General features: G+C 38.7%; 2 protein-coding genes across 2 annotated transcripts in view; both read right to left on the bottom strand.

Annotated features, from left to right (window-relative positions):
• The window catches only part of LOC107564191 (E3 ubiquitin-protein ligase TRIM39-like), a 6,019-nt gene extending 3,878 nt beyond the window's left edge, over nt 1–2,141 (bottom strand). Inside the window, exons 1-3 of the mRNA XM_016249200.1 lie at nt 2,071–2,141; nt 903–1,455; nt 597–692 (exon numbers count right to left, since the gene is read on the bottom strand). Coding sequence (XP_016104686.1) covers nt 597–692; nt 903–1,454 — 648 coding nt within the window. The 5' untranslated portion in view covers nt 1,455; nt 2,071–2,141. The remainder of the gene's footprint in view (nt 1–596; nt 693–902; nt 1,456–2,070) is intronic.
• A 5,618-nt stretch (nt 2,142–7,759) lies between these two features.
• On the bottom strand, nt 7,760–19,645 carry LOC107564195 (E3 ubiquitin-protein ligase TRIM39-like). Its single transcript, XM_016249201.1, has 6 exons — nt 18,976–19,645; nt 18,577–18,666; nt 15,680–15,847; nt 11,651–11,798; nt 8,404–8,430; nt 7,760–8,295 (listed from the first exon to the last, which is right to left on the bottom strand). Exons 1-6 carry the CDS (start codon nt 19,531–19,533, stop codon nt 7,760–7,762), a joined length of 1,527 nt encoding a protein of 508 aa, XP_016104687.1. The 5' UTR covers nt 19,534–19,645.
• Nucleotides 19,646–20,462: the final 817 nt, after the last annotated feature.

Raw genomic sequence — 20,462 nt, forward strand, 5'->3', positions numbered from 1 at the left:
TCCTTTAACAATGCATTGGCGCAAAAAACGCACACCTTTTGAAATATTTGGACAAATGTGCCACAAAAGTGCCACAAATACTGCCTAAACAAAACACTGATTTTGTGCACTTTATTTACTGTACCAATATTTTAAATTGGCCTTTGAACTGACAGAGCCCACTGATCTAACGGCGTTGTTGAGCGCTCCAAATGCAAACTTTGCATGCAACAGTCAGGCAGCAATTGACAGCACTCTGATCTAGTGTCATACAGGCATCGTCAGATTGACAGTACTCTAGCCCAATAATGTTGGGGGATCCAGTGGGGATCCAGTCATATTTCAGGGTGACCGTGCCACTCTTTATCACAACCCTGCTAAAAGTGCCAGTACGTGCGCTCATTGGCGCCCCTTCAGCTGGTGGCACCCTAGGTGACCGCCTAGCTCGCCTATGCCTAGAAACGGCCCTGATAGGCGTACTGTAATGATTGAAGATAAGACAAACGCATTTTGGAAAATGGACTCATGATGTACTCGCTCATTATACCAATTTTGAAAAATTTAAGTATAATAAAAAAAGTTACATACCTTTAATTTAAGTAATTTTTCCCACTCACCTTTCTCAGCTCTACGGAGTTCTGGATCTCTTCAATCTTCTTCATTCTGTTCTGGATCATCTGCTGCACGTCTGTCTGTGTCTGAACCAGCTGAATCTTCATACCGAGAGAAATACAGACACATTTATCAATGATTTGCCACCTTCTATTAAGTAGCCTATTATTTGAATATTTATCAGCTTTTACAGATGAAATAAAAGACTGTTGGCTATGGCTGTTTTAAAAAAGAAAGGACGAGTATTTCAACATGTCAAGGCACAGGAAAGATTTCATGGGTGTTTATAGTGTTTTGCTTGTGACTCTTGCCTTCTTCTGTTGACTCTCCTCCTCTACAGGAACAGTGTTGTGAGTCCTGTGGTCTTCTTCAGTGCAGGACACACACACACACGTCTGATCATCTCTGCAGAACAGCTCCAGAGGTCTCTGGTGTTTCTGGCATATATAATCCTCCAGATTTTCCACAGCGTTGATCAGTGTATGTTTCTTTAGATGTGGGACTCTGAGATGAGGCTCCAGGTGAGTCTCACAGTAAGAGCTTTGACACGTCAGGCAGGACTTCACGGCTTTCTGCTTTCTTTCATCACAGATGTCACAAAACACCTCAGATATTCCGAGATTGAGCTTCTCCTTAAAGTGTTGCACAACCTCTCTGAGTGTTGTATTAATCTTGAGATCAGGTCTTCTGCTGAATGTTTCTTTACAGAGTGGACAGAAGCGGATCTGTGTGTTTGTCCAGCACTTGTTCAGGCAGGTTCTGCAGAAGTTGTGTCCACATGGAGTGGTGACTGGATCAGTGAACACATCCAGACAGATGGAGCACTGGAGCTCCTCATTTAGTGGACCACTGGAGGATGACATGCTGAAAAGATAAGTAATGAAAATATATCATATACATTACTGCTTAGAGCAGATTTGATCATGCTAATTATGTGCAATTTAGTTAGTAATTTAGTTTGTGTACAAAAATGGACGTTGCATGTTAAAAAACTACTGTAATTGACTGGAAGTTGATGAATGTCTTGCTTGTCTCCAACACTAAACCTAATTTCACTGAGCCTATAAGCTCTGCTCTTAACATCCGGTCTGAGACTGCTCTGGTCTTTCAGATGGCTCTGCGGGACTCTGGTTGGTTACTTCTGGGTGGTAGAAGAAAACTAAATATGTGTCTCTGGGAGCCACAGTACAGCAAATGTAATGCAGAAAAGGGTGGAGGTATAATATTTCAATTAAAAAGCATGAAATACACATCTGTAAATACCAGGGTGTTGTTTTTGTTCACTGGAGTTATAATTTTCACTGGACTTTTTTCATTCTGTCTGCAGTTCAAGTGCTTCTGTTGTCTCTCAAGTTTGACATGACAACAGACATCAAACTTTGGTTTACAGCCAAATAAAGGACATAGTTTTACTAATATTCTGATACTGCTTCATGCTATTAAACTACTGAACGAGCTCTTTACATTGCCATCACTTACCTGTGGGTGAATAACAGATCTGATCGTTAATTTTAGAGTTTCTGAATAGAAATGTTGTTGTTTGAAAAAGCTTGGAGTTCATCTGTTAAGTTTCACTTTCACTTAAGTCTTTAACTCAACTGCAGTGACGTCACACAGTAGCTCCACCCATAATCATGAATATGAAACAATTTCTAATTCATTCCTGCTGAGTGTGTAAACAGTGTTTTTACAGAGTTTTTTGTTTCATTTTGGTTAGCTCCTTATTTGATGACAGCAGTGTCAAATATCAAGTTATCTTAGTTTACACAGTTGCAGAGCCCCATGCAGTTAAAGGGATAGTTCACCCAAAAATTAAAATTAGCCCATAATTTACTTACCCTCAGGGCATTTTAGGTATATCTGACATTCCTCTTTCAGACGAATTCAATCGGAGTTATATTAAAAATTGTCATGGCTCTTCCAAGCTGTATAATGGCAATGAATGGTGCCCCTGTTTTTGAAGCCGAAAAAATGCATCCATCCATCATAAAACTACTCCACACGGCTCCGGGGTTTTAATAAAGGCCTTCTGAATCTATACGATGCGTTAGTGTCAAAAAAATATCGATTTTTAAAAATGTATAAACTCTAATCTCCAGCTTCCGGTCGCTCAAGCAGGCGCGTTCACGACAAGGCGCTCGAGCGTATGATGTAGGCGTCCCAGGACTGTCCCAGGTCTTAAAAACGTGAAAGCGCAGTACCGTTAACGCGCACTAAATCCACACTATCTGCTTCAGAGCATTATTCGAGGCTAAGCATATCCCATCATGCATCATGTTCTGGAAATAAATTCTGAGAGTTTTGCAAAGATCTTGCTAGAGGTTGCGCAAACACTTCCAGTGTAAGTTCAATGTTAATAATTATTAGATATTACAAATAATTGGTAGTAAAATGTAAAGTGTTGCACATTTTTAGTCGCTGGATATAGTGACGTGTCCCTAGCATCCCTACTAAATTCTACACCCTTGAAAATCATAACAAGCGATGTCCAACTTTGGAAACTAGGTAGGCCTAGTTCTCAACGTAAATATGAAGAGGTCAAACAAATAGACTAGTTACTCAAAATTTCACAAAAAAGATTAAGGACGTATTTATAATATAAGTCAGACATTGAAGTGAGTTGCTGTTAATTTGTGTTTCCTGCTAGCTAAATTTAACATAGAGAAAAAAAAATCTGGCTCTAAACCTCTCTTTTCTCTATTCAAAGTAGATCTTGACAAGTATATGGAAACTATCCAAAGCTTTGTTAATCCTAAAGCAGTGAAAATTGTATCTCTCTTCATCACGTGCCCTCTAAGATATAAATTTATTACTTTTTTTTTGTTAACCTGGCAACACATCCCTTATGAAAATTAACCATGGTTTTACAACAACAACAACAACAACAACAACAAAAGGTTAGTTCACTTTTACAATAATAGAAACTATGGTTAATTTTCATAAGGGATGAGCTATTTGTGTAGCTATACTTTCCTTTTTTCTTTCTTTTTTCTTTATTATGTTTTTATATCTGTACCACCTTGATGGTTTCATGTTTTGTACTATTTAATAAAGAAAAAAAAAATCTGAAAAAAAGAATCGTGATACCCCCTCCGAGTTCCGGTCTGAATGAAATGATTCATGATACGCTCTCCGTAGTCCCGATCTGAATCAAATGATTTGCGATATGCGCACCGAATCGATCTGAATCAAATGATTCGCGATACGTGCTCTGAAGTTCCGATCTCAATCAAATGATTCGCGATACGTGCTCTGAAGTTCCGATCTGAATCAAATGATTCGCCATAGGTGCTCTGAAGTTCCGATCTATATCAAATGATTCGCGATACGTGCTCTGAAGTTCCGATCTAAATCAAATGATTCGCGATACGTGCTCTGAAGTTCCGATCTGAATCAAATGATTCGCGATACGTGCTCTGAAGTTCTGATCTAAATCAAAAGATTCGCGACACGTGCTCTGAAGTTCCGATCTAAATCAAATGATTCGCGACACGTGCTCTGAAGTTCCGATCTAAATCAAATGATTCGCGACACGTGCTCTGAAGTTCCGATCTAAATCAAATGATTCGCGATACGTGCTTTGAAGTTCCGATCTAAATCAAATGATTCGCGACACGTGCTTTGAAGTTCCGATCTAAATCAAAGGATTCGCGATACGTGCTCTGAAGTTCCAATCTAAATCAAAGGATTCGCGATACGTGCTCTGAAGTTCCGATCTAAGTCAAATGATTCGTCTTCAGTCATGTTTACACGACACTGTCAGCACTACTACTGGCTCAGCTCGCTAGATTTATGACATTAACTGAAATAAGCGAAAAAAAAGTGTGATGTTTACAAATACAATATCAATATTTACATTCCAAAGATAACATCCAACACAAATCTAGGAACACATTCAGGTGAGGTAACCGGTTTACTGGTAACCAGTGAAACACTCCATTAATATGATGCACTGCATATCAAAATACATGTTAGATGGAAACATTGTGCATTATGATTGAGTTTGTAGCTTAATTCACTATATTTGAAATAGTTTGAGCTGCAGTTCAGTTGCTGGCAGTTCTAGAGGAAATCAGCTGAAAGCATCCAGTCTCTCATACCATTGAAGTGAATGTTCAGTTTATCAGTATATATTGTAATAATTATTTTAGAAATTATTGTGTTATCTAATTTTTATTAGTCTATATAGAGTGACAGTCAATGTAAAAAGAGCAAATGAGAGAAGCAAGATTCACTTAATCCTTTATATGAGTGACTGTGATTGTCTTTCCAATTCTTTCTGCGACTTAATTAACTTCTTAAATTGATTCCCAAATCTTTCTCAGTTTTCAACTGGTTTTGCTTCAGGGTTTGGCTTTATATCCACTGGTGAACCAACACAGTACCAAACAGAAATGTCCATAAAATCAAACTCTGGCACACATACAGACTTGTTTCAGTCTGAATAAATATAATCTCCACATACTGATTTCAGTGTTTAGTACATTACACATATTACCAGAGCAATGAGACGCTTCCAAGGCACCGCAGTCTATTCCTATTTTGACATTGAAAAATAGTTTTGTTTTTTTTGTACATCCAGCCTGCCAACAGTTTTTATTCTTTAAAATAATCTTCTTCAGAGAAACAGTTGTTATATAAACTATAAAGTCACCATGATTCTGTGTTCCTCAGGAGCTGGAAAAGGTTTGGTTGTGTGTGACTGATGGGACGGATTCAGTCTGGAGCGTCAGAGATCAACTCTGAACAGAGATCCAGAGACACACAGGACTCAGAGCTCAGCCTTACTTTACTCTGTTCCACTGACGCTCAGGAGAGTGTGTGACAGTCATGGATCCAACGATCCCACCTCCACAGAGTCTCTGGGTTCAGACTGTAACCCTGGAGAACAGCAGATGCTGCAGACGCCACTGAAGATGTGCTCAGTCAAACTGCTGGACTGCAGGAAGATGATGAAGATGAAGAGAGAAACCACAGCTGAGGAACAACAGAGTAATGATGAGGATGAAGTTTCTATTCCATCAGGTAATTTTCTTTATATACTTTTTGTACATTTTCATGACATTTGTCTGCTGTGTCAGTAACTGTTACAAGAAAGATGGTAGACATTGTACTTTCAGTTCTTTCATTTCTTTTTTATTTTTATTTGTCACAATAGAATTGATTTGTTTTAAGTCAGATCAGGTCTGCAGGGCCAGCGACTGTAGACTATTTAATTTAATATAGTTAGTGCATTTATTTCAGTGCATATTTAATGTTTAGCGATATAAAATGACAAAATTCACACAAGTCAGGGTTGTAAACTGTTCTAAAATGGTCAGTCGCTTTGGCTCCAAACCGGCTTTGTATCCGTCATCCACTGACATCAACGTGAGTGTTGAGATCATCATGGATGGGGTAGGACCTCGTATCGGTGAAGATCCCAAACTCTCCATCGTCCTGAAGAACAAAAGCTCAAAGCAGCGCACGGCCAGTCTGCTGTATGAGGTGATGGTCATGTACTACACTGGAGTGCTGAAAGACACTGTGAAGAAGGAGCGGATTCCTGTCGACCTCAAACCACAAGAGAGTGAGTGGAGTTTGACTATTAAACAGTCCCACCAGAGACTTGTTCTCTGGTTATTGTGCCCAAAATGTCTGAATTAGTAGCTGTATTTGTCAAACATCACTTGATGATGAGCTGACAGTCAAGATCTGATTCCAGAAGCCTCTGTCACGAGTGTTGAAGAGTGTTTTGTTCTGTATAGAGGGATTGGGAATGCAGAGCTTTAGAAAGATCATGAATGGGTTAGACTGTGTTCAGGAGCATTTTAATTTCATGTTTATGCACTTTAGATTTGTGAACTGTACTACATTAAATATGATAAACTGTATTTAGGATGAAAAGCGTCTAGTAAGTTAATATTCTCGTTCTGTCTGTCAGTGATGTGGAGAAGCTTGTGATGGTTACACTGATGGAGAAGTTTGTTTCTACCGTCTCCGGCTCTCAGAAGCTCCCGACATCGATGGACTGCCATCAGCTCACTCAGGTGCACAGATTCACTCATATTGTGCTCAAACCAGCGAAACAAAAAATTGTGAAGCCTTCTAACACTGTCAGTTGTCTTATAAGAATATTTATTAGATTTAAGACTCATGAACACTAAATAATAATTCAGTAATTAATATAAAACTGATGCAAGTCAACAAAAATGATCCTTCATGTTTTATCATCCTTTTTATCTGTAATAATGTTTATGTGAGTAAATGTTTTAACGTATTTGCATATTAAATAGCAAGCAATTTAGTTTTAATTTGTTTTGAGTATACTTTGTTATAGTGGTTACAGAATTTGTTATTTAATTAAAATTTATTTATTAATTTTAAGTAATTTTAAAAGCAATTAATGTTAGCAGTTGGGGAGGACAGAGAAATTTACTTAAGAAATTTCTTTACAATGTCAAACAATGGAATGTTTGCATATTAAGTAAAATTTTATATAAAAATGTTATATAAAAACATATAAAAATAAATCAAAGCAGGTTTAAAAGGCTGAAAATGAAATATGAATATATAAAAAAAATGAAGTTATGCATTAAGAAAAATTAAAGCAAACAAATGTTGTTTTGATTAGAATAGAATATAATAGAATTAGAATTAGATTAGAATTAGAATAGATTTAGAAAATTAGCTTTTGCTGGTAGATGCCTTATTTGAAGAAGCCCTGAAGATTTCATTTAATTTTATTTTATTTATTTAATCAGGGACAATGCACATTAATAGTACATACAATATGTCAAATGCACCAGATTTAGCCAACACTGGCTAATTTTCATCCGCAGTCCCTTTTGGCAGGTTGATGTTAAGGACAGGAAGAAAATATAAACAAAGAATATTTATACACCAAATTACCAAGATAATCATATTGGACTGAAATATTATTATTATTTTTTTTTTTTATTAATCGCCTTTTGTGTACTTGTAAAACTTTTCTTATCAAATGTTTTTTTTTTTCAATAGAACCTTATTGATCATGGTTCTTAGACTCATAGATTATTAATTACCATTAATATAAACTAATTGTGAAAATAAATTTTCAATTTGGAATGTGAACTGTTCCTTAAAAAAAAACTGCACATGCATAGTTAATCTTTTCAGATGTTTCACATTTCAGGGAAGTCACTTTGTCTCAACTGACTGGTGAAATTATAAGTGGGTTTGAGTTTTTACCTTTATCATTTAAACCTGGGCCAAAGTATGGATAGAGTTTCTCAGTGAAAGTCTGACCAGTGAAAGAGTAGATATGAGAGCTGGAGCCCACGTCATAAAACGAGACCAGACCCTCCTCATAATCCACAAACACACCCACCTTCTCAGGTGGCTTTGTATAAGAGTAAGCAACTGCTGGATTATCACAAGCTATACACTGACTCAGATTAATCAATATCATTGACCAGAGACCATCCTCAGGGCTCGGACTAATGTCCCCCTTCCTCTTAATGGATTCTCTGGCCACTCCTAAACTCCACCCAGTCTTTCCCTTCACCTGCACCTCATAGTAAAATCTGCCTGAACTGAATCCCTGCTTTGCCAGAACACAAATGTCATTAAATCTCTTTGGGTTTTCTGGGACGTCCTGCTTAAAGTTTCCATGACTGACTTGTTTTCCATCATCAGACAGGATGAGATATGGATTCGCTGAATCAGGATCCAGAGTCACATTCACTAGATGAGAGATTAGACATTATCAATCAACTTCATCAACAAACATTTTCATATGCTTATACATTTTTTTTAAGTGTATTGAAGAAATTGGTGTCAGTCATACTGTACCTGCATACTTCTGTACACACCCCAACCCTGTGGACACAGATGGCATTATAATGTGACTAATTCTGTATAAGAATATTTCAGATAACATTGATTTTATCTCTGTTTACTGTGAAAACAAACTTATTGAATCTACTCAAACTTGACAATTTGCACTTAGTTTGATCAGGTAGATTTTGTCCCATGTGTTGAGTCATGGATCGCGGAAGCTGGGGGCCGCCCGGGCCCAGGTAACTATGAGGTCTGGTACAAATTATGACATACAAAATATATGGATAGGCTCATATGGATTAATCATTAAAAGATCGCGATCTCGATTCAAACACATGCAATCTTATTGCTATGACGATGATTCCACTACGTATATTAATCATTTGAAATCATAATCACATCGGAATATTTAAACCTGCTTTCGCGCAGCCGCTGATCCAGAGAGAGCAGCGCTCATGATGTAAGCTTTATGTTTGAAACAGCTTCACAAACACTCTACACAGTAGGTTACATTTCTGTGTTGCAAACATTAAATACTAATAACGAAAGTATTGGGATAAAAGTTTATAGTCTGGTTATAGCCGCGTTCAAAATGAGAAACTGACCTTTGGAACTCATGTTACGCTTCAAATAAAGAATGTAGGCCTGTATGTTACATTATGCCAGTAGGTAGCGACCAGTGACTGTTAAAATGCAATTGATGTCTAATTCATTCAATCAAGAGATTCGTTCAAAAATGATCAAATCAAGTTCATTTATTTCAAATATTTTTTAACATATTTTTATTTTTAATAGGCTCATTTATAACATTTTAGACTCATTTATAACATTAAATAAAACATTTTGTAAGAAACCTAAGTGAATTAGCCTATATATTATTTTGTTTTTGTCTAATGTTTGGTTTTCAGAATCGTGGGAGAACCGTGATCTCTATGCTAAAAATCAATTATCCAGAGTCATAGCTTAATAAATAATATCTGGCATCTAACTAATAGCCTACTATTATTACTGTTTCTAATAGCCTATTAAAATGTAGACTAGGATGTAAAATGTACAATCTTACAGAATGGTAATTGTACATTTATAATGCATTATAATGCCGCTTCACATCCAGTGTGCGAAGTTCTGCAAAAAACCACCCCGCTTCTTTTGGTACATTCCGCGATCCATGTGTTGAGTAAATAGTACCTACAGTGACTATGAGACGCTAAAAGAAATTTGGTAAAGTCTACCTAACATTTGTCAATGCTTTACACAAAAAAAGCAAATACGAACACTTGTAAATGTTAAAGTACGCTTTAAATAACTAACACTGCAAACATGTATGATCAGATAAGAAATAACTTGTCACTGATTTTAATAAAACTGTTGCTCATTGAGTGGAGCAATATTCTCTTAATTCATGTAGCTACCTATATAGACAACAGGACATTCAGAGTCATGTCAAATGCAACAAATGGTGCTAAAAATGAAAAACTCCTTAATGCTGTAATCGTATGATTGGTAAAGTTGAAAATTGGTGTGAATCCTCTTTGGCAGATGTCAAAACATATCTTCTTAAATGACTTGTCTACATAAAAAACGCAGCCACAAATTCAGCCATTGTGGTTCACCACCAGAGGTCCCTGTCACCTGAGTATTGACTCCATTTCACATTGCTCCGTACCTGGAACTGACTACCTTCCACCTGTTTCCCATTACCTGGACTATTTGAGCTGCACACAGACATTCACTCTCTGGCTGCATCCGAAAACTTAGGCAGCTGACTTGCTGCCATATGAGGCAATGACTTTGCAGGCAGCGTTTTTGCACGAAGGCACCTCGTGAAACTGATTTTGGACAGGCTTCTGAGGCAGCGTAACGGTTTAATGATCTACAACAAAATAGAATGAGTTTGGGTGATAACTAAACGAATATTTAATTACTATAATACTTATTTCTCACTAGAAATAACATCAAAAGTGCAAAACGTTAGTCAGAAATATACATTTACACACAAACCGACCACCAAACGCAACTTTCAGATGCCATCTTTATTTTTTATCTCAACCGTCATGGAATGAAACGCAGAGGATTGTGGGATATCAAAGGCAGTGAAGGATACATCTATGCTGCCTTCAAAATTCGATCAGAAGTAGGTACCTCCGGAGACAAGAAGTAAAGCAGAATTTGGATTCGGACGTGCCTTGATACCTTCCTGCCTTGGAATGCTGCCTCCGAAGGCTTTTGAATTGTTTTGCCCCGGATGATACTTCATTGTTTTTGTATTGCCTGTGTTTGACCACGGACTGTTTTCCCTGTTTTGATTCTTGCCACCTGCCTTTTGTATTAGCCCTGTTTTCCTGGATTACGCTCATGATTGTTTGCTGCCTGCCTCGACCGTGTGTCTGTTTTTGACCATGTCTTTGTCTAGCCTTGGATGGCACTATTGCTGGTGATTGACCACTGCCTGTTTATACTGCTGCATATGCTTTTGATAAAGCCACACATGGATCCTAACTCAGCTGACTCCTCGTTACAGTACACATAAGCTCTAGATTAGGGGTTTTCAAAGTGTGGGAAAAATTTGTGGAAGATTTTGTCAAATTAAATGGAAAGGCCACTGAAGCTTCATATCGCGTTGCATTGCGTATTGCCAAGGCAGGCAAAGCACATACCTCTTGAGAGACGTTAATTCTACCGGCAGCAAAAGACCTGTGTTCCGTGATGAAGAGGCAGTGGCTTCTAAGATCGATTCTGTTCCACTCTCTGACAACACAATAAGTCGGCGCATCTCAGACATGGCACAGGATGTGAAGGAGCAAGTCAGACACAGCCCATTTTTTGCACTCCAGATCGACGAATCCACCGATGTGGCCAGCTGTGCTCAGCTGTTAACATATGTGTGCGGTACGTTGGTAAGTTGTGTCAAAAGGGAGGCCCACTGTCTTAGACTTTGAAAACCCCTGCTCTAGATCATGCTGACAAAAATAAGTTCAATAGGTTAAATTGTTTAGCAGATATCCTTGTAAGAAATCCTTGTACGTTTAATCTTTTCTCAATAGTTTTTTTTTTAACGTAATCAACATGTAATTAATCATATATAAATTCATAATGCTGTTGTGCCTTTGTTGGGAATATCATGTATTTCATTAAGACCTTCCATATTAGTGGAGATTCAAAGATGTTGACTTTGCAGTAAAACAGTAATTATATTAGAAGAGATACAATGGCAGAAATTCTTTGTTTTTCTACACTGTACTTGATGATGTTCACATACCAGTTTGACTGAGTTTTTTATTTAGAGCCTCGTGAGTTTTCTTCAGTTGTGTCAGAGCTCTATGCAGAGGGAGCACATTCACATCCGAGTCAATCCTGATCTCAGTCCAGTTCTTGGTGCCTGGACACCTGTGTAGGGATGAGTACATCTACAGCAGGAGAGAGAAGACTATTAAATATGTTAATTTTTTATTTTTAATGACGTTAATTCAAGATGCTTCATTCATTCATTCATTAACATGTTTGTACGCAGGAGCTTTCAAACACAATTAAGGGGAGACACCCAGGTGATTAGGGTATCCAAAGTATGGATATCACCTTACGTCCCCCAAAGAATTGCAAATATTGTATGTATTACAAGTTTTCTGAAATATTTAAATATGCACATGAGGCATTGTCTAAATAAATATACACTAATTTGCACAAATATCCAGACCATAAATCTGAAGATATCGGATAAAGCAGCTTTCAAATTCTTGTTTGATTTTGTTGACATTAAAGGTTTTTACAAATGAGATATTGGATTTCTATTTTAATGACTCCATAAATCAGAAAATAATAATGTCAACAGCCAGAAGAAAATTATTTTTCACCATGCTGTTATGAATAAAATGTCATATAAAATCAGGTGAACAAACCCCTCTGTTAAACCCTTCAGAATATAGATAGGAATAAAACTGTAAAGTTTGGTGTATATAAGTGCTGTTGAAGAGATTTCTGACTCCAGGGTGCTTATAGTTAACTGAAACTAAATCCATAAAAAACTTTTTTTTAAAAACTTTAAATAAAATGAAAGTTCAATGAAATAAAAACAAATTTGCCAAGACATTTTATTTTTTACTTTAAATAAAATTAATGTTCAATGAGATAAAATATATTTAAAAAAACTTATATTATTTCAGCTATTTGCCAAGCCATTTCTAATTTTCATTTAGTTCAACTTGAACTTAAAATAAATAAATTAATAACTATAGAAATATAAAAAGAAAAAAAAGAGAAAAATAATAACATTTTAAAGTGCCCTTATTATGCCATTTCCAATACAGTTTGTAATGTAGCTGTATGTGAATGTAAACGATCTTCAAATGTGTAAAGCTGAAAGTACATGATAAAATGTAAGTTATTTTCTCCCAAAGTAAAGAATCGACTATGAACAGCCTAAACGAGTCATTAGTAATTCGATTCCCACTTCACATTTGCATAATTCCCGCCTATGTTCTACGTTGGCCGGTAGGGATGGGCGATACCACTTATTTTGTTTTTGATATGATATAGATACTTTTAAAGGCCAGTATCGTCGATATCGACATTGATACCGTTATCGATACCGATACTTCTGAACTAAACTTTTAATTTATGAAGTTTATTAAATTACTAAGAGTAAAATGGGTAATGATAACCTCTTAACTTTGTTTAAAACACATTTTAACATTCAATACGCCTTAATTGTAACTTATTAGGTTATGTTTTTGTTTACACATGATGCATGTTGCGGCGCGGTTAGGAAAAACACCATGTAAGCAATGTGTGTGTGAGTGTGTGCACAGGTGTGTGGAGTCAAGGTGACGGAGCTCAGGATGGGCAACAGCTGTGTGTGTGTGTGTGTGTGTGAGTGTGTGCACAGGTGTGTGGAGTCAAGGTGACGGAGCTCAGGATGGGCAACAGCTGTGTGTGTGTGTGTGTGTGTGAGTGTGTGCACAGGTGTGTGGAGTCAAGGTGACGGAGCTCAGGATGGGCAACAGCTGTGTGTGTGTGTGTGTGTGTGAGTGTGTGCACAGGTGTGTGGAGTCAAGGTGACGGAGCTCAGGATGGGCAACAGCTGTGTGTGTGTGTGTGTGTGTGAGTGTGTGCACAGGTGTGTGGAGTCAAGGTGACGGAGCTCAGGATGGGCAACAGCTGTGTGTGTGTGTGTGTGTGTGAGTGTGTGCACAGGTGTGTGGAGTCAAGGTGACGGAGCTCAGGATGGGCAACAGCTGTGTGTGTGTGTGTGTGTGTGAGTGTGTGCACAGGTGTGTGGAGTCAAGGTGACGGAGCTCAGGATGGGCAACAGCTGTGTGTGTGTGTGTGTGTGTGAGTGTGTGCACAGGTGTGTGGAGTCAAGGTGACGGAGCTCAGGATGGGCAACAGCTGTGTGTGTGTGTGTGTGTGTGAGTGTGTGCACAGGTGTGTGGAGTCAAGGTGACGGAGCTCAGGATGGGCAACAGCTGTGTGTGTGTGTGTGTGTGTGAGTGTGTGCACAGGTGTGTGGAGTCAAGGTGACGGAGCTCAGGATGGGCAACAGCTGTGTGTGTGTGTGTGTGTGTGAGTGTGTGCACAGGTGTGTGGAGTCAAGGTAACGGAAAAGGAGTCCGGGAGGATGGGAAATGGTGACCTCTGGTGGTGAGAGGGAGATCACCAGACGCCAGACCCTGACAATGCAAATCTACAAATACTACAGTTGAACTATGGTCACTTTAGTAAAACCATGGTTCATTTTCATAAGGGACTGACACTGAAAGGCTGTTGCATGCATAAAATGCAACCTTTTTTCTGACAGTGTATGATTTCTATTAACATTACAGAATAGAACATGGTCAGTATTATCTTTCAACGTTCAATTTAAATCAATGTAATTGCACAAAATATGTAGGCTACAATTAAAATTTGTTTATTGTGAAATAACTGAAACACATATGTTTTTTTTTCTTCCTTCCTCTGATAAGCATTGTTCAGGGCTGCCGTTCCCAAAAGCTTTAATGCTTTCTTATGATACTTTTGGGAAACGCAGCCCTGTTTGAATGCACTGTCAGAAGTGAGTGAATGCTCTCTGTGATGGATTGGTTCTGTCTTGCAACATTTGTGTGTGTTCAGATGAGCAGGAAAATAGTTCTAGCCTACACAATTATTCGATAACATAGGTTATTCGTCCAATTCAATGCAGACTGTATGCATTTTTTTGTTAAACTAAATCACCGGTAACTAAAAACACACCTTAATATCGATATTTTTTGTTTGAGTATCAATACTTTTGATACTTGCATCAGTATCGATATATCGATACTTCGGCTCGATACGCCCATCCCTATTGGCCAGCCGCAAACAACTTGACCCCTCCCACAAACACGTAATTTTACTGATGACTGCTTCTCTAATCTCAGGGAGTTCAACGTGGGATTCACAAACACTTGCTCTTGAAAGATTAATCAGTACACAGTTTATGTGGACCAGCTAGCTCCATTGAATCACAACCTGTAAGTATGAAAAATAATAGATGTTTATATTTTCTATCGAGCGTTCTAAATACGGAACTATGGTAACGTGCCTATAATTTCCGACACGCGCTGTACGCGGTAGGCCAATCACAACAGACTGGGCCATCTGACCAATCAGAGCAGAGCAGGCTCAAGGAAAGGAGGGGTTTAAAGAGACTGAATCTCAGAACTGCTTCGAACGAATAGTTTGAGAATCGCTGGAAAACGAGGTGATATTAAATTCATATTTTGAGAAAACTAATACGTTTTTTGACCTTGCATGCATGTAAACCTATGGTAGGAGACTCCCAAAACAATATTAGGAAACTTAAAAATGGCATAATAGGGGCACTTTAACTAAAACTAAAATTAAAACAAAAAATATAAAAATGAAGACTAATTTGAAATATTAATTAAAACTATAATAGAATCTGAATGATTCTAAAATAAAACTGCTCAGTGCAGGTGAATACAACTCACAGCCTTCAAAGATATGTATTGTAAAGGAAACAACAAAATCTACAGATGCAAATAGATAAATTGCACTAAAATAAACATAAAAGTGTTTTACAATATTTTTGACTGGAGCATCTTACCTTAACCCATTTGTCTAATGAGATTATTATTATTATTATTATTATTATTTTACTGTTTCTTTATGTTCTGTATAATTTCTAAAGCATGGTAAAAAATAGTCAGAACCTTTGTCTTACCATGTAGCATACAACAGCTCATCAGGTTTGTGAGTGTTTGTCCTGTAATATTTTACATTCTCAGTGATGATACAGAAGTTGACATACCTGCAGGAGGTGCAGATGATCGTCAGTGTGTGAGAGCTGCTCCAGCTCAGTGTTTCTCCTCTTCAGATCAGTGATTTCCTGCTGCAGCTCTTTAATGAGATCTTCAGCCTGTTTCTTTGCGGCTTTCTGCTGTTCCTCCATCATCTTCAGCAGCTCAGACTGACATCTCTCAATGGAGCGGATCAGATCAGTGAAGAGCTCAACACTGGCCGATTTCTCTTCCTCTGTGTTCCTCTGATCAGTGAGAACAATTATCAGGCCCATCTGTTATGCATTTGCATGTATATTTAAAGGGTTCACTCAAAAATGAAAATGCTCTCATCATCTACAGGTGTAACAATCTCCAGCTGTAGTGCCCATGAACTCCACCCCTGACTTTTGCCACTCTCACAGACTACATTTCCCATAATCCTTTGCCAAACTCATCGTCACTAATTGCATTCACCTGTGTCTTGTTGCCTGGTCAATCTCATCCTATTTATAGCCTGGTTATCCATTCATTCATTGCTCAGTATTTGTTAAGCTGGCTGCACTCTAGATGATTTTCAAATCTTAAAATATTTTAAAACCATGGGAGACCACAGACATGAAGACAGTTCAACCAATTTTTTGCCTTATAATCCTCTGAATGCGCACACTAGATGATTAGACCAGACCACGGGACCACACACTTGATGATTGTAGGAACGATTTCACAGTGACACGAGATCTCACGGACACTCGCGAGATCAAACATGACTAGAGAAGAAAAACAAATAGAGGACAATCGATGTTGTCAGCTGGCTCTCCCGGCGCGCGTTCTGTTGTACAGTGAATAACAAAGTATAGAAAATAATATGGGTGATGTTCTCTGCTTTCTTGGCATGTTTGTGGCTGCCAAGTTTCAGCTATAGAAGCACACAACATCCGGTAGGTGACGCTTGCTCGCTCTTGTAGGAAACTTTTTCCTCGTCGAAGCAGAAACCAGGAGACGTTGGGATATCTTTCATACAGAAGTCACTCTTTATTGAGGACTCGCTGTGCGTCGCTGCAGTCATCCAAGTCTGACTATAGCTCGGCACAGTAGAGTTTATATACATTTTAAGGGGGCGGGATTCATTCAGTAGAAGTGGCGACAATCTAAACAAAGCATGCAAATGCAATACAGGAATCAGCCCGTTACCGGAATTTCTCCAGCCCTGATCTCATCAGCATAACAGTGTCATTTAAATGCATAGGTGCTAATCCAATCAGCATAACTACTCAAATACTGGGGCAGAGGCACCAAGAGCCATTACAAACAAAAGGTGACTTTCTCAGTAATTTGGTTAATTTGACTAACAATAAGAGAAACCGGAACAGACAGGAACCTCTTGCTACACTTTAAGATAATCATTTGTCTGATGTAATTTACCTTAAATGCTAAATACAATGTACTTCACCTTAGTTTTTCATGTGATGCTATGTCAGAACATAGGATCAGCATATTTTAAACAGATTCTTAAATTTGTAATCCCACACTCTCATTGGCTATCGCAGGTATCACGTCAGAGGCCGCCCGATCAAGATTCATAAATATCAAACATGTTTGAGTTCGGCTACGCTCCGTCTCGATCGGGAGCAGTTAAATAATCGTAATGACACCACACAATAGAGTCAAGGTGACGGAGCGCAGGATGGGCAACAGCTGTGTGTGGGTGTGTGTGTGTGAGTGAGGGAGTGAGTGTGTGTGTGTGTGTGCGTGTGTGTGTGAGTGTGTGCACAGGTGTATGGAGTCAAGGTAACGGAGCTCAGGATGGGCAACAGCGGTGTGTGTGTGTGTGTGCGTGTGTGTGTGAGTGTGTGCACAGGTGTATGGAGTCAAGGTAACGGAGCTCAGGATGGGCAACAGCGGTGTGTGTGTGTGTGTGCGTGTGTGTGTGAGTGTGTGCACAGGTGTATGGAGTCAAGGTAACGGAGCTCAGGATGGGCAACAGCGGTGTGTGTGTGTGTGTGCGTGTGTGTGTGAGTGTGTGCACAGGTGTATGGAGTCAAGGTAACGGAGCTCAGGATGGGCAACAGCGGTGTGTGTGTGTGTGTGCGTGTGTGTGTGAGTGTGTGCACAGGTGTATGGAGTCAAGGTAACGGAGCTCAGGATGGGCAACAGCGGTGTGTGTGTGTGTGTGCGTGTGTGTGTGAGTGTGTGCACAGGTGTATGGAGTCAAGGTAACGGAGCTCAGGATGGGCAACAGCGGTGTGTGTGTGTGTGTGCGTGTGTGTGTGAGTGTGTGCACAGGTGTATGGAGTCAAGGTAACGGAGCTCAGGATGGGCAACAGCGGTGTGTGTGTGTGTGTGCGTGTGTGTGTGAGTGTGTGCACAGGTGTATGGAGTCAAGGTAACGGAGCTCAGGATGGGCAACAGCGGTGTGTGTGTGTGTGTGAGAGTGAGTGTGAATAGATTTTTTGGACAAAAAATTTGCTTGCGACAAGCCGCGAATCGGGCCCCACCCCCCGATCATTCGGGGGTGCAAATCGGCCTTAAAATCCTCTTGTGTATGGCCAGCCTTAGCCTATACCCTTTTCCCAGTCTCTGTGTTTTCTTGCCTTGCCTTCGTGATTTTGACCTTGTACTGTTTACCTTGTTTTTGTGATCATTTGCTGCCTGTCCTTACCATTCGCTGTTTATTGGATTACTCTTTTGTCCGCCCTGGATTATACCTGTCTGCTGTTGTTTGACCCTGCCTGTTTTGACCACTCTTTTAAAATAAAGTTGCATTTGGATCCTCAACTCCGTTGTCATGCCCCAACGTCACAACAGGCCTCATATTATGTGAAATGTGTTTTATGCATTTAATTCAGAACCTTTATTAAGCAGACTGAAATATTATAATGCATAATCAATTTTACTTTTTTTTTTTTTTTTTTTTACTTCCACTCACTTTCCTCAGCTCTACTGAGTGCTGGATCTCTTGAATCTTCTTCATTTTCTTCTGGATCATCTGCTGCATGTCTTTCTTTGTCTTAACCAGCTGATTCTACATAAACAGAAGAACACATTTATGACTGAATTTAGCGTTCCATCGTCTGACATAAGTCTTATTTGAATATTGATTTTGAAAACCATTTAAAATCCCTTAAATTCAAAATTGTAGTTTTGTATCTTTTAGTCCATGACAGTTTTGAAGGTAACATATGCTTTATTCTGAAACATTGACAAAATCAGCTTTTAACAGATGTAGTGAAATACTTATGGCTTTTTAAAAGGGACCTGTTCTTTAACATGTCAACATACAGGAAATATTTATTTAATGGGGAATTTAAAGTGTTTTGTTTGTGACTCTTGCCTTCTTCTTTCGACTCTCCTCCTCTACAGGAACAGTGTTGTGAGTCCTGTGGTCTCCTTCAGTGCAGGATAGACACACACTCGTCTGATCATCTCTGCAGAACAGCTCCAGAGGTCTCTGGTGTTTCTGGCATAAATAATTCTCCAGTTTTTCCACAGCGTTGATCAGTGTGTGTTTCTTTAGACGTGGGACTCTGAGATGAGGCTCCAGGTGAGTCTCACAGTAAGAGCTTTGACACGTCAGACAGGACTTCACGGCTTTCTGCTTTCTTTCATCACAGAAGTCACAAAACACCTCAGATATTCCGAGATTGGGCTTCTCCTTAAAGTGTTGCGCAACCTCTCTGAGTGTTGTATTAATCTTGATAGCAGGTCTTTTGCTGTATTTTTCTTTACAGAATGGACAGAAGTAGATATGTGTGTTTGTCCAGAACTTGTTCAGGCAGATTCCGCAGAAGTTGTGTCCACATGGAGTGGTGACTGGATCAGTGAGCACATGCATACAGATGGAGCACTGGAGCTCCTCATTTAGTGGACCACTGGAGGATGACATGACTGACAAAACAATGACAATATATGAACTACAGTGGGTATAGAAAAGAATCACCCCCTTTAAAATAATCACATTTTGTTGCTTTGCAGCCTAAAATGAAAGACGGACACAGATTTTGTTTTATCCAGCTGTATTTACTCAGTGCAGCTTATAACATCCAAGTGAAAGATATAACACCAACATGTCAGAAAAAAAAAAACTGAATCAGTGAGTTGGAAAAGGATCAGCCCCCTCCTAAAAATGACTTGTAAACTCAATCAAGTGTAGCTAATCATCTTCTCAATGGCACACAAAGCCATTTGACTTTCAGCTGTACTCATTTTGATTAGCTCAGCATGAAAAGAGCTTTCCTGGAGCATTTCAGTGCTTGGTAGTGCAACTGAAGTAAACAATCAACTGGGCGGCAAGGCACAAAAGATCTCCGGGACAATGCACAAGTCAGGAGATGGAGACAAAAACATTTCAAAGGCTTTATCAATGCCTAGAAGCACAGCGAAGTCTATTATTAAGAAGTGGAAGTTATTTGGTAAAACACCGACCATCCCTGTATCAGGACGTCACTCTAAACTGGATGAAAGAGCCGGAGGAAACTGGTCAGAGAGGCAACCAAGAGACTAGGGTATCGAATCAGATGTCCCGATTCGATTCAATTTCGATTAGCAAGCTCTCGATTTGATTCTCGATTTTTTGTTTACATTCAGTGAATAGTTTTAATACAAATGCTATTGATATTTCAATTTTTCTGGTAATCAGATGAAGGTGTAAAACATTAATTTATCCTAATCAAATGACAATTAAACCCTTTTATTTTTTGGCAAACAAAGTGCTGCACAACAGAGGTTTACTGTTAAAATTAAAAAGAAAACAAATGTGATTATTCCTTTAAAAATAAAGATTTATTAATATTTATTAGTAGTAGTAGCATTATT

Source organism: Sinocyclocheilus grahami, unplaced genomic scaffold, assembly GCF_001515645.1.
Source record: "Sinocyclocheilus grahami isolate Dianchi unplaced genomic scaffold, SAMN03320097.WGS_v1.1 scaffold915.1, whole genome shotgun sequence".
In the NCBI taxonomy this organism is placed as follows: domain Eukaryota; kingdom Metazoa; phylum Chordata; class Actinopteri; order Cypriniformes; family Cyprinidae; genus Sinocyclocheilus; species Sinocyclocheilus grahami.